The following is a 13638-nucleotide window of genomic DNA, read 5'->3' as shown; positions in this document are numbered from 1 at the left end:
AGTAAAACCTGTAATAAAATCACAGGTATTTTAGAAATGTCTTCTGTGCACCGTGTTGGGCTCAGCCTTCTGTGTACTCTCTCACCGTAATCTGTGTAGGCTGTAAGGCACCTAAGGAAGGAAGGAGCCTCCTGTCCAAACAGAAAACTTCCTATTAGGAAGAGCACTGGCATTCACCTTAACACCACCTAACACCCCCATACAATCTCCTTGTTTAAGCATTTCTTTTAGTTTCAGGGAAGAGGCTAAAACTGCCAGAAAGGACTGAAGTCCTTATGCCAACATCATGATTTGTTCATCATGATTTGTTCATGATAGAATTGGAGCAGAGCTTGTCAATCCCCGGTGATTCTATGCCAATGATAGGAAGGTAAAAAAGGTGATTCTATGCCAATGATAGGAAGGTAAAAAAGGGCTTCAGGACAGTGTATCTTTTAATTCTGAACCATAATCTCGTGGCCACTAGGAATGTGGTAAGATTTTTCCGCCTTAGCAGGATTCTTAGTTACGTGTTTCTCGAAGCTCAGGCACACATAATATAATTTTTCTTGTATGCCTGGTACAAGCAACTGCTGATCTATGGTGACATTTAATCTCTAGGGACTGCTGAAGACCTTGCAGGAACAGAATGGGTGTTATTAGTACTGGGGCAACGTGCCGCTGGACAGAGCTGTGGCTGCAGCGTGAGCATTTTCACATCAGGCACTGCAGTTGTGCCGAAGGGATTTTTACGTGTTCCGTTTGCACTGGTGCTGTTATTCTCGGCGGGTGTGTGGAAGGGACCGTCGGCGACGTCCCCGGAACACCACGCACCTCAGGGAGACCTGCTGGCCCTGCAGCGGGGCGGAAGGCAAGGGGCAGGGGAAGGCTGTGGGGAGTGTTTGGGGAGTTCCGGCACGGACAGGCCGCAGTTCTGCGGAGATGCCGTTCCTTGGGCAAGCCCCTTGCTTCGGCGCCGGGCTGAGGCAGGAAGAGGCCAGGAGGGAAGGTAGCGGCGAAGCCGTGATGGGTGCCATTAGCAGTGCTGCCGGAAAGCATACGCGTAGGGTTGTTTCCGTAGTGTAGCGGTTATCACGTTCGCCTAACACGCGAAAGGTCCCCGGTTCGAAACCGGGCGGAAACAACAACGAATGCTGCATTTTTAATCTTTTCACACTAAAAAATGACTGGATCCGGTCCCCTCCGGCTGCTCAGCCGCCCCTATCGCAAACGCTGAAACACCCTTCTTGGTGGGACGCACAGGCATGGGCAAGGCTCTGAGGCACTGAGGCACTAACAGTAACAAATACGTCAAAACCAGTCTGTTTATCAAGCCGGGGTACAGGAAGAGGAGCTGAACCCAGGGAGTCGCGTTAATTACCCGTACCTGCCCTCAGGTAATGGTGACTACAACTCCCGGTGTGCACCGCTTCCTGTCGCTGTAATGGCGGGCCCTGCCACGGCGCGCTGCATGATGGGAGTTGTAGTTCGAATCCCCTGACCCTCACGGGCAGCCGTTCGCAGCCCGGCGCTACCCTTTCCCCTCGGCGGGACAGGTCGCGGCCGGTCAAGGTTCGCCAGTTCGTCACGGGTGGAACCGCTGCCCCTCAGGAACTGGACGCCGGAACCCCCATCCCGGAAGCTCCGGGCTCGGCGTCATCAGAATATGGCGGCCTGAGGCGGAGGCGTCCCTTCCTTTCCCGTCCCCTCCGCAGGTGCGTGGGGTGCTGATGGGCTGGGGTGGGTTCGCCGGCGTTGCAGCGGCCCTCGGGTCGGGCGGGCAGTGCTAGGAGCAGACAGTGCTTGGTCAGCCGCGGGGGGCACGTTGTGGCGGGGCCGGGTGAGGGCCGCGGTGCGGGAGGGTGCTGCGCGCTCTGTCCCGTCCAGCGACGAAGCCAGCCCGGGAGTTCGCGGCTGCCGTGGCTCGCCGGCACCCCCCTTGCTGCCTTGGCGCCGAGGCGGCCCTTCCCTCTGGGCCCCGGTGCCTGCTCGAGACCCGTTGCTCCCGGGGTCTGTTGGTCCCCGGTCTGTGCGGCGGGGAGCAGGGCTGCTCCCCGGAGAGCGGCAACCCCCGCCGCCTGAGCGCGGTTCGGGCCGAGCCACGGATGTCTCGTGTCTGCGGAAGCTCCTCGGAGCCCCGTTTCGACATGACAGTTCACAGGCTTAAACAAACTAATCTCCGATCGCGGCGTGAGGGAATTATACACGTCTGTGCCTTCTCCCTCTCCTGTCTCTAAATTAGCAGCTCCCCAAGTGAAGAAAGACCTGCCCGTCTCGTTATGTCTCATACAGAAGCACTTCTACAAGAATTACCCTGCGGTAGTCCTGAGTGGATTCGAACACTGACTCACTTGTAATCATTAACTTACTCTGTTAAGGGAAAACCAAAGTTAAATCTTGAATGTAATTTTTTTGCTTTCCTAGGTCAGAAAATACCAAAATGCAGTATTCCCATCACTGTGAGCACCTTCTAGAGAGACTGAACAAGCAGCGAGAAGCTGGGTTTCTATGCGACTGCACTGTTGTTATTGGTGAATTCCAGTTCAAAGCACACAGAAACGTGCTTGCCTCCTTCAGCGAGTACTTCGGCGCCTTTTACAGAGATGCGTCTGACAATAACGTTGTTTTGGATCAGACTCAAGTGAAAGCTGACGGATTCCAGAAACTCCTGGAATTTATTTATACAGGAATCTTAAACCTTGACAGGTAACATATTCTACTAAATAGAGAAAGAGAACAGGGAAATAAACTTTGTGTTATGGCAGTACTGTTGTTTTTTTTTGTCCTTTGTAATACCTTCTGGAGGAACACATGGTAGTGGCTATGATAAATATTACAAGTTGGAGATAATCTGTTTGTATGTTTTAAAATTAGACAGGACATGCCAGTGCCAAAACAAAGGTTTGTTGTCTGATACTCCACTGATTGTTAGTTTCAGTTTCCCTGTCTGGATTGGGAGGGATTAAACATCTTGCATGATTACCAGGAGAGGGAAGGATACATTTTTTCTTTCTTAGGTTGGATCACAGGAGTCCATTTTTCCAGAGAACACACAGAAACTGTGTACATGGTAGAAGGTAAAGTCCGAAGAATGGGTGAGGATAGGCACCACTTTAAAAGATTGCATTGGTTAGAATTTGCATGATCAGTTACTTAAAATTTTTCATTACAGTGCCCAAAAGGAGTCACAGAAAAAGCATTTCCCCCCTTACTGCACTGATCTTATGCTTGTCATGTTGCTTTATGTACAGTGAGATTCTTTGCAGTGCTTTCCTCTTGGCAAACAAGACATTATCCCTCACAAGGGAAGTATGACTTAGAAAGTATGTAGTCCAGGATTTTCCTTCCTTTCCCAATGCCTGGTGCCAAATGCAGGTTTAAAAACCTGTCTGAAATCTCACAGTCATTAATTTAAGTACACAGATGCAGGCTGGTATGGTGGTGTTTGGGGTTTTGTTGTTTTGGTTTTATTTTGGTTTTAATTAGCTACAAGCATTAATAGCAACAAAGCAGGTAATGCAGCTGTGTGGTAAAGTAGGTGACCACTGCTTTGCAGATTAGTGTGAGCAGTATCATGCAGCATTCTTGATGTCTGTCTGGGACCACAGTGGGAGAGTTTCTGGACTCATTCTGAAGCAGCTGAAATCTTTGAAGGAAGAGGAGGGTGCAAGTATCATTGTCATCTATTACTGTTGCAGAGCTATTTGGCTAAAAATGATGCTCACAGGTCTGCCCACATGCACCCATCCTCTTCCCCTGCGTCCCTTTAGGCTGCAAATTCTGTTGTCTTCTCTGATGGTGGGTGCACAAGAGACACGGGGAGGGTGTCCTTTGAACTCTGCTATTGTAAGGCAAGATACTGAGACAGTTGTATTCATGTACAGAGAGTAACTGTGGCTAGTTACTTACTGTTTAATTACATTTACTGTGTAATAGATGGCTAAAATGATGTTGTTTACCATGAATCTCTCTTTAAAGTGCTGTAAATCCATAAATGCATTGATGGTACATGTTGCCACCTTCCCCAGATCAATTTTTTCTAAACCATCAGGGCCTGTGTTGCAGCAACTGAGAAGCAGAATGTAGTAGTTGAAATGAGGACTTCTGTGGTGTTAACACTGTCTGTGCACAGCTGACACAGAATTAAGACTGTTTGCAAATCGTTTTATAAAACAAGATTAATACCTGCCTCACAGCAGTGCTGAGGTGAATGTGCCACTTGCAAATTAAGACTTGCTAGAAGGCTTATAGAATTGTAATTTATGCATTTTATTCTCCAGTATTTTATCCTTGTGGTTTCTGAGCTTTTTGGACCAACAGCCCCATGTCTATCCTCACCACCTTACAATTTGCCTTTTAATTGAAAATTCTACAAAAGGCACATAACTGAAACTAAAATTCTCGCTTCTGTGGATGTGCAGAGATGGGCTGTTGGTTCGGGAGTAACTGTTGTACTGGGGTCTCACAGCACCAAGAGATCAGATCTTGCTGTATGTGCTCTCAGAGTTGCATTTTCTAACAGTGTAACTTTCCTGTAGTTCTGCCCTCTGTATTTGATACAGTTGGTGCAGAACAAATGCTTGCTTTGTCCAGAATATTGTCACCCAAATCTTGTTTTCTTGCAGCTGGAATGTTAAAGAAATTCACCAGGCCGCAGACTATCTCAAAGTGGAAGAAGTGGTCGCTAAATGCAAAATTAAGATGGAGGACTTTGCTTTTATTGCTAATCCTTCTTCTACAGAGACATCTAGTATCACTGGAAACATCGAGATGAATCAACAGACTTGCCTTCTGACTCTCCGAGATTACAATAACCAGGAGAAAGCAGACACTGCTTCTGCAGAGTTGGTTCAACCACAGGCAAAGAAAGCAGCTTTGGAAAAGAAATCTCCTCAGACCAAAAAGCGAAAGAAGAATTTCAGCTCTCCCAAAAGCATACAAAATAAATCTGTACAGTATCAGAATGATGTGACTGAGAACACGTCCATTGAGATGTTTTTAGATGCTAATAAGCTGGCCACCCAGATAACGGAACAGGCTGCCCAGGGCAGTGATAACTCTGAGCTACAGCTGGCATCAGTGGTGGAAAGTGAAACGCTGGCAGCGCAGGATATCCTAGTTCAGACTATTGCCGCAAAACAGAAGCGGGGAAAGTCTCAGCAAGGGTGCGCATTGAAGGAGCACTGTATGTCTAACGTAGCCAGCGAAAAGACCACTTACCAGCTGGAGAGCACAGCAGAAGAGCTCGACCAGAAGTATTCCAAAGCTAAACCAGTGTGTAACACCTGTGGAAAAGTCTTTTCAGAAGCTAGTAGCCTCCGTCGCCACATGAGAATACACAAAGGAGTGAAACCATATGTGTGTCAGCTCTGTGGGAAGGCATTCACTCAGTGCAATCAGTTGAAAACACATGTAAGGACTCACACAGGTAAGCCATTGGCCTTGTCTCTGAGACCTGGAATCACAGCCTGTGAACAGAGGACTATAAAAATCTTTGTGATCTTTTTCCTCTAGGAATTATGTCTGCTGCTGGTATGCATATGGAGGTAGTACCAATATCCTGGTAGCATGAAACACTGCAGCATTTTTCAGAACAAAATCATAGTTTCTGCTTTAAATAGCTACAGGGGACTTTTTACTAGTCTGAGCATCTTGATTTCTGGAAAGACTCGGAAGAGCTGGGTGCCCTTTAATTTTGCAGAGTGAGGGAGTGCCAAAACCTCCAGTTTTCCAGTGCAAGTAGAGCGTGGAAAACTCATTGTACTAGATACCAGGATTTCTGTTGCTTTTTTAAAACTTCAAATTCTAATACACATTTGATAACAAAAGTGGGGGAAAATGCAATCTTGTGACAAGTAGGTAACTTCTCCTGCAAGGCCTTCATATAAGGTAGGGGAGGTGGCTGAAGTACTACAGCACTTGCGGGTTTATTTAGTAAAACATGCAGCTGAAATGTGTGATGGTGTTATAGTCTCTGCATTCAATAAAGAATTCCCAGAAGTTTGTGTTGTATCAAGAGCTACTGAACAAAGCATCAAAGCAAAATCAATTGTGAACACTTGAAAGTCAGACATGTTGTCTTAATGTTTAAAGAGTATGAGCAACAAGTTGCTGGAGCCTGGGACATGTGGGAGAAGTGCTGTGCCTGTATTATTCCATGAAGATGGAAGACTTGATTCTGGGTCAGTTTGTTCTTCAGGCCATTGCTGCCATGCTTAGCCCAGGGAGCAATGGAGGGACCTGGTTTGTGGAGTTTTCTTCCTTCTGTGGCCAGCATTGAGAATTCTGAAGTAACAGTGAATCAGATAAAAACTTACTTACTTTTGCTCTTTTTCCCCTTTGGAAAACTATGAGCCGAGGCCAGCAGTGGAGCTCTTTCCATGAAGCCATGAAGTTGTAAAGAGGTGATGTAGGATGTATTGAGGTACAGCTGCAGAACGCTGTGCTCCTTCTGTAACCAAGGGAGGGAATTTCAGATATTGTCAGCCAGTAACTAATCAAAGATTCATATGGGAGACAGAGCTTGTGAGCAGTATTCAGGGCCAGTGTCGTGGTAGGAATGTCAGATGCGTTTTCTGCTTTTGGGAGTATTGTACTGGGAATTTTTGCCTGAGTAGGTAGGGAATTTCACAGTGTGAGTTGCTAGATGTCTAATACTTTTATTTTTGAAGTTCTTGTATACACAGTATATTTAAGAATAGTTGAGTTCTTGATTTGATTGTGTACTGCCACAGTAATGCAGGGATAGGCTCTTTTATACTGTCATCTACGACTCTGCAGCATTGTGCAATTCATTTTGTGAGACTCTTGAGAACAAAGAGAACACGAGCAGTCAGAGAAGTACCTGCAGCACTCTACAGCAGATACCAGTGAGAAATTATGGAGCACTATTAGGACCATTGCTGTTTGACAGGCAAGAAAAGGCAGATGATTCACTGGTTGTTCATCTTGAATATTCAGAATCATGAATAGACAGAACTAGTGAAAAGCCTGAAAATGCAGTAGCAGCATCCAAAAATAATGTGGGGGAAATGGCACTATTAAAAAATAGTATTACCTTTTTTCCCAAAAGGTAATGTGTTAAAAAATAGCCTGTTATCCACTGTATTCCTGGCATATTCTGCTTCAGTGGACTGATTATGGGATGTTCCAAGGTGTTACTTGTATGAAGTATTAGAACAGACACCTGAGCTTTGGTCAGGTAACGGGCTGGAAAGCTTTCTTACGCAAATGCGGAGAGCACAAGGGTTTTATTTTTCACCAGGGGAGAAGCCATACAAATGTGAACTCTGCGACAAAGGCTTTGCTCAGAAGTGCCAGTTAGTGTTCCACAGTCGGATGCACCACGGAGAAGAGAAACCATACAAATGTGATGTGTGCAACCTGCAGTTTGCGACTTCAAGCAATCTGAAGATTCATGCCAGGTGGGCAAAAGTGAAATCTTGCAAATGCTTATCCATATGTTTATTTGAACAGAACAATTTACTCCAGTGCGAGCAAGAGGTACACTTTCACATAATTTGGTCATTTCTGTTTCTTTTCTCATGGGTCTTCTCTCGTGTTGTGGAACAGAATAATTACACCTATGTACATGCTCCTGAGGGAAGCAGTTTGTGATTTATGAATCTGACATTCTGTGCACTGGTATCCTAATGGCAGCGATGTGGGTTTGTTTTAAATTGCTTGTAGCACCAGAGAGGAATGTTCCTGGGTGGGAAGCAGAACAGAACAGTTCTTGCAGCTCATTGCTATTTTCATGTGGCTTTTTGCATTTTTGGCAGGAGCAGGAATTACATTTCTGTGTTAGGAATCATCGTTTTATCTTTCAGTACACTGTCATGCAAAACATGCTGAGTGCTTATGGTGCATGTCATGTGTGCAGGGCCTGTACTTTTTTGTAGTTCAGAGAATTTTGGGGTAGAGTGCTAATGGAGGAGAGTGAGTTGGTCGCAGGTGTTGCTTCCTTCCTGCCCAGGATCACTGATGTTCATTTTCATTCATTCGCAGGAAGCACAGTGGTGAGAAGCCGTATGTGTGCGATCGCTGCGGCCAGCGGTTTGCTCAAGCCAGCACACTCACCTACCACGTGCGCCGCCATACAGGGGAGAAGCCCTATGTGTGTGACAGCTGTGGAAAAGCCTTTGCTGTCTCCAGTTCTCTCATTACCCATTCCCGAAAACACACAGGTAAGGGGAAACGAGTCCTGTGGCACCACAGCAGGCCTGGTAAGGGAGCGCATCTGGCAGAGGGGCTGGATATAGGTAATGACCTGGAAATCTGTAGGTTGGAGTTACCTCCAGAGTTGTCATCCAGCTCTTTACTCATGTTTTTTCCCTTTGATTCCAGTTTTCTGGTTTGTTCTTTTGGCTATCCTGGCTTATATATTGGAGTAATAAACTACTTGTGTTTTCTTTAGGAGAGAAGCCATATATCTGCGGCATTTGTGAAAAAAGTTTTATTTCCTCTGGAGAGCTCAATAAACATTTTCGGTCCCATACAGGTTAGTTGCCGGACAGGCTGCTTCCTGCACTATAAATAATATCCTACTTTTACCATTTTGCCTTTAAAATACACCATATTGTGCTGTACTTGAAAGTAGCAGTTTCTTAATTTATGGATCTCTGTGTTAGCGTAATTTAAAGAAAATATTTGTGCATTTTTTAATTGCCTTTTTCAGACTAAGATCTGCATAACAGTGTGGTTGATGAATGATCATGGCTTTACTTCTGACATTTGGGGTTTTTTGCTTTGTTTTAATCTATTCTGGAAACAGTTTTCTTCTGAAGAGACACAGTCAGAATAACAGACTTGTTTAAAATACAAGCTTGAAATCCATTGTCCTACATCTCTCGCTGTGTTTGTTTTCAATTTCTGATTGTTCTAACTACCAAACCACTTGTTATTTTTCAGGTGAAAGACCATTTATCTGTGAAATGTGTGGGAATTCTTACACAGATATAAAAAATCTTAAGAAGCACAAAACGAAAGTTCACACAGGTATGTTCCTTGCAAGGAAACATTAAGAAGTGACATCAACTGTCTTGTCTTCAGGGATTAATAACTATTATTTTTTTTTTTTTTGGTTCATCCAGGCCCAAAATCAGAACATAAATTATTTTTGGAATAATTTTTGGATAGTAGCTCTCCTTAGAGCCAAAAGCATCCACTTTAGAGGTACCCAAACCTTTTAAAGCATAGATCGCCTGCTTTCAAGTAGATTCAAGACACATTTTCAAGCATTTGCATTGCTGTAACACGTGTTGAGCAACATAGAAGTGGATTGCTGCTGACAGGAATTTCTATACGTGAATATTTACTTTCTTGTCCTAGTAACTTGTGAGAACTTTCCACCTCAAGGCTAAGTCTGAATTGTAGGAAATGGTTTACCCCTTCTGAACATGTCAGAGGAGTGTGTCTTTGCAAGGGCAGTGACTGAGGTGAACAAGGCGTAGTAGTTACAGGAATTACTTTACATCTTGAAGGCATAAATTATTATAAGGGTGATTTTTTATATATGCAATGTTAATCCAAGTCTGAGCTGGATTAGCAAGCACACAAAATGACAAACTGGCAAAATGTTTCCACCTGCAAATTCTGCCCTAGAAAGTCTTCCCAAATACATTCCATTCCTATTCTAGAGACAAGATTTTGATTAGGAAGAAACTTGACATAATACTTGCCTATGGTACAAAGCGGAGACGTTGAGCCAGCTGCATTCAGCACTGGCTCCATACACCTTGTTATCTGTCCATCCCCAAGTGCATTAACCATAATTCCCTTGGCTCTGTCATGGGGAAAAAGGAGTAATGGATGTCTGTGTAGATCTGGATTGGGAGGAGTAGAGGATGAGAAAACAGGAGTTATTTGCAGAGGTAGCTTTGAATGTCAAAAGCTTGAGAAGCCCCATTTAGGAAGGCCCCAGTGCAGCAGGAAGCCAGTGGAAGCAAGGGTGAGATGAGAGCAGTGGTGAGCCTGGCAGAGCCTCAGGGTGTGAGCTGGGGGAGTTGACAAGGCATGTCTGCTCTCATGGAGACAGTGCAGATGGAAGTGCTTCATTGCTGAAATAACAGGCTTCAGGGTGCACTTTGGTAGAGGACAGGTCAAATAGCCAATGCCTTCAAACAGGAAGGCAGCGAGGAATTCTTTCACAGTGATTTCAGTTAGGAACAAAAAATCCTTTCTCAAGTGACTGGATAAAAACTACCATGGGTCTGGCTGGAATGGCTTTAATAAACACTTTCTTCTGAAGAAGTTTATGGATAAGTGATGGTATTGTACATTGCTATCTCACATTAAGAGGCTGTTTGGATGTGGCTGCATTTCTTAGATTTTCTGGGATGGAAAGTCTCAAGGAAGGCTTCATAATTACATTTTTTTTCCAAAGCTCCTTTGTGGTGTTAAGGATTTGTTATCTTCTGTACCATGTTAAGTGGAAATGAAGTTGGAATGCACCATTCCTCTAGTTGTCATGGTACAAGCAGCAAAGGTTGTGATTCTCAGTGCTTACATTGTATTTACGGCTCATTCTGGCTTGGCATCACATCGAAGCACTGATAGCCCAGCTGCCCTGGCAGTCTTTGACATACCATGTGTTTGTTTTGATAGTCATTTGAAAGGGAATTTGCGCAGGAGCTTTTGAACATTTCTTTTGTTGTTTTTTTTTTCTTCCCCAGGATCAGAAACTCCCCCTGATTCTAATGCACTTGATAACTCTTTCAATGAACAAGAATCCATTCAGAGTCAGAAAAGTCCCTTATCGGAGTCCATAGATGTGAAACCCTCTGAGATGTCTTTAGCACTTCCTCTTCCCATTGGGAGTGAAGACCATCAGATGCTGCTTCCTGTGACGGGTAGTCAGTCTCCTTCATCAGAAACATTACTAAGATCTGCTGTGACTGGATATTCAGAACCTCAGTTTATTTTCTTGCAGCAGTTGTATTGACAGTGCAGTACAGAGGCAACAAGGTAATTTGGTAGTGAACTTGCGCACGTTTGGCGAGATGAACATAATCGAGCAAGCAGTCACGCTTTTTGAATTGGACTTGTTGTTTTTTTTCCCTCTGTGTAAAGACATTTGTAAGGCATTTCCATTGTGCAGTACTGTCTGACATTTTTGTTGAATTGTGCTAACCTACAATCAGTTTTCTATTTGCAGTTAACACCGATTTCCACAAGACAATTTGTTTCCAGCAACATCTGCCTTAAAAATTCTCTGTTAAATATGCTGATGTATTTTGGAGAACTCCACCCATGTTCCTGCTGATCTGATGTGTCACGGTGTCACTTGAGAGCAGATGTTTTAAGCCATATTTGATAATTTAGGAATATTAACCCAGAGGTGTAGGGGGAAAATCATGATTCAGATGCACTAGCAAGCTTGTACTCCTGCATTCCAAGTGATACAGTGGTGCATGCTGGAAGGCAGGCTGGTGCAGTGCTCCCAAAGAATTACAACTGTCAGCTGAAGTCTGAGCAGAGGGAAAGCAAGCTTTGTGTATATTTTCCTGACAAGGCAAGTAAAGGAGGGTTATTTTTTTTCTCAAGTGTGGTAAGTCAGGGGGCTCTCATGGCACAGACACTGCTGGGTATTGGGTATTCTTTCCAACAGGTCACTTGTTTTTTTTCTTCTGAGTGAATCCAGTGTTGGTGTATCTTGTCCTGGGTTTCTTTTTCACATCCCTGACACATGCTGGGTTTGGCACAAGTGACCACATTTGCTCAAACGGAGAATTTGGAACATGCATGTTATAGATGAGACAAAAAGGTGCATCGGTGTGGCATGAATCATAGCCTCACAATCTTTTTTTTTTTTTTACAGTAGTGCTGCTTCTTGTGCTAGACACTAGGTATAAAAGAGGAAAGAAACAAATCCTGTCCTTCACTGTGAAAACAAGAAGTCAACGCTACATGAAGGGGTATTAAGGAAGAATACAAAAAAGCAGATGGCTATTCTTGTAGGCAAGGCTTTGTTAAGAGTATGACTGATTTGGTTTAATTGAAGTACTTATGTATGGCTTTATCTCTCATATCACTTGTCCACAATAACTACACAAAACTGGTATCCAGCAAGACCTGTATGAAGGTATGTTTGATTACTAGCAACATACATTTCTAAAAAGCAACATTTCTAGTGTCTTGCTAGGGTCATTAGATACACACTGGTTGACAAATGGGATTCTTTTATACTCCTTTTTGCCAGTTTGTGCCATTAACAGAATGTAAGCATTATTTAAGTAATCATCAGATAGTAAGAAAAGAGTCATAATACTGTACCAACAATGCATTTACAGATACTGTTTGTTGGTTATTTACTTGGTGCTAGCATTTTATTTCCACTGATGCCTTGTGTCCAGACACTGATAAATAGAAGAGCACAGGAGATACCTCTTAACTGTTCTACATGGAGTATTAATCTGCACCTTAATTAAACAGACTTGTGAAAAATTTCTTTGAGGATTTCATTTAAATATTCTGTAAATGGTTCCCTGACTCCTGAGCATCACTATAGAATTTTTTCTCTTCCTACATGCTTGTACCTGTAAAGTAATAGACTTTTTGCTTCTTTCTGTTGATCATTTTAGTATGTGGCAAATTTAAACCTCTGCTTCTTGGTCATATTTTATGCTTTATACATTATCAGCAAATTTGCTGATAAGGTCCCCCATGGACAGCAGGGAGTACAGCCGTGTTCACTGGGAACATTCTTTATGCAGGCATCTCTGGTTCTGTCCACTGGAGCCAGTTACTGCTGTACCTGCCTGATCTTTTTTCTTTGCTTATCTGCACTACATCATGTCTGAACAGCCAATGTCCTTCAGAATGCTGGCAAAGGACAATGGGTGAAGCTCAGTGATATTTTTTTTTCCTGTTTGTTGGCATTTCCCCTTTTCCTCCCCCTTTTTTAGCTTCTGTTGTTGATGTAGCACCTGAAGGATTCCTTAGCCTTGCCATTTGAAACTGAAGAATCTCAAAGATTGGGATCTTGACTCAGTATAAAAAGCAAACTGTGTAGCTTGTCCTAAGGTTCTTCTTTACTTTTGCTCTCCAAGAGCAGAAGCCTTGGGATACGCATAAATACTGAAAACGAACAATACCATACAACTGACAGCTTTCATATTTAAACAGCTTTGGAAGATAAACTAATGATAGGCTGCTGTTACCTGAGGAAAAGTATCTGAAGATTAAGATATCCAGGATAAATAACCACAAGAGAGAACTAGCTCTGGAAAAGAAAAATATGTTAAAAATATTTACATTCCTCCATAGTAAATGCATTCCATAACAATGTTTGTTTGGACTGTTTTTATATTTCTAAAATTGTATCTTATTACTGTATTCTTAGAGTTCAGACTTTTTTAAAAAAATACAGTGCTTAGATTTATACGGGATTTGTTTAGATACTTATAACAGTAACGCTTTATTAGTCATTTAGTTTTCTTTATAGACAAGTAGATAATCATTATTTTTTACAAGACAACAATTTTAACCTTTCTTAATAGAATACACGGGCTTGTAGTTTTGTCTTGGAGCAATAATTTAAGACCTGCACTCTTGAGTCCCCATCTGAGAGTCTTGATTTTTATCCTCATCTTTCATGAAGATATCTCAGCTACTGAGGTATGATATCTATGAACTGTATTCATTTACTAGAATATAGAT

At 43.3% G+C, this 13638-nt stretch overlaps 1 protein-coding gene and 1 non-coding gene across 2 annotated transcripts; both read left to right on the top strand.

Moving 5' to 3' along the window:
• The first annotated feature begins 1050 nt into the window (after positions 1–1050).
• On the top strand, positions 1051–1123 carry TRNAV-AAC (transfer RNA valine (anticodon AAC)). The gene has a single exon. It is a non-coding gene; the product is annotated as a tRNA-Val (tRNA).
• Positions 1124–1412: 289 nt separating this feature from the next.
• Positions 1413–13319, top strand: MYNN (myoneurin). The gene is made up of 8 exons (XM_061452587.1): positions 1413–1694; positions 2404–2685; positions 4605–5407; positions 7244–7403; positions 7987–8165; positions 8396–8479; positions 8890–8976; positions 10653–13319. The coding sequence occupies exons 2-8, from the start codon at positions 2420–2422 to the stop codon at positions 10919–10921; spliced, it is 1848 nt and encodes a 615-aa protein (XP_061308571.1). The 5' UTR covers positions 1413–1694; positions 2404–2419; the 3' UTR covers positions 10922–13319.
• The last annotated feature ends 319 nt before the right edge of the window (positions 13320–13638 follow it).

The sequence above is a fragment of the Pezoporus flaviventris genome, unplaced genomic scaffold (assembly GCF_033815535.1).
Source record: "Pezoporus flaviventris isolate CSIRO_AGI_PZ_B2104156 unplaced genomic scaffold, CSIRO_AGI_Pfla_v1 ptg000013l, whole genome shotgun sequence".
NCBI lineage: Eukaryota > Metazoa > Chordata > Aves > Psittaciformes > Psittacidae > Pezoporus > Pezoporus flaviventris.
This window is presented reverse-complemented; position numbering and strand designations above follow the sequence as displayed.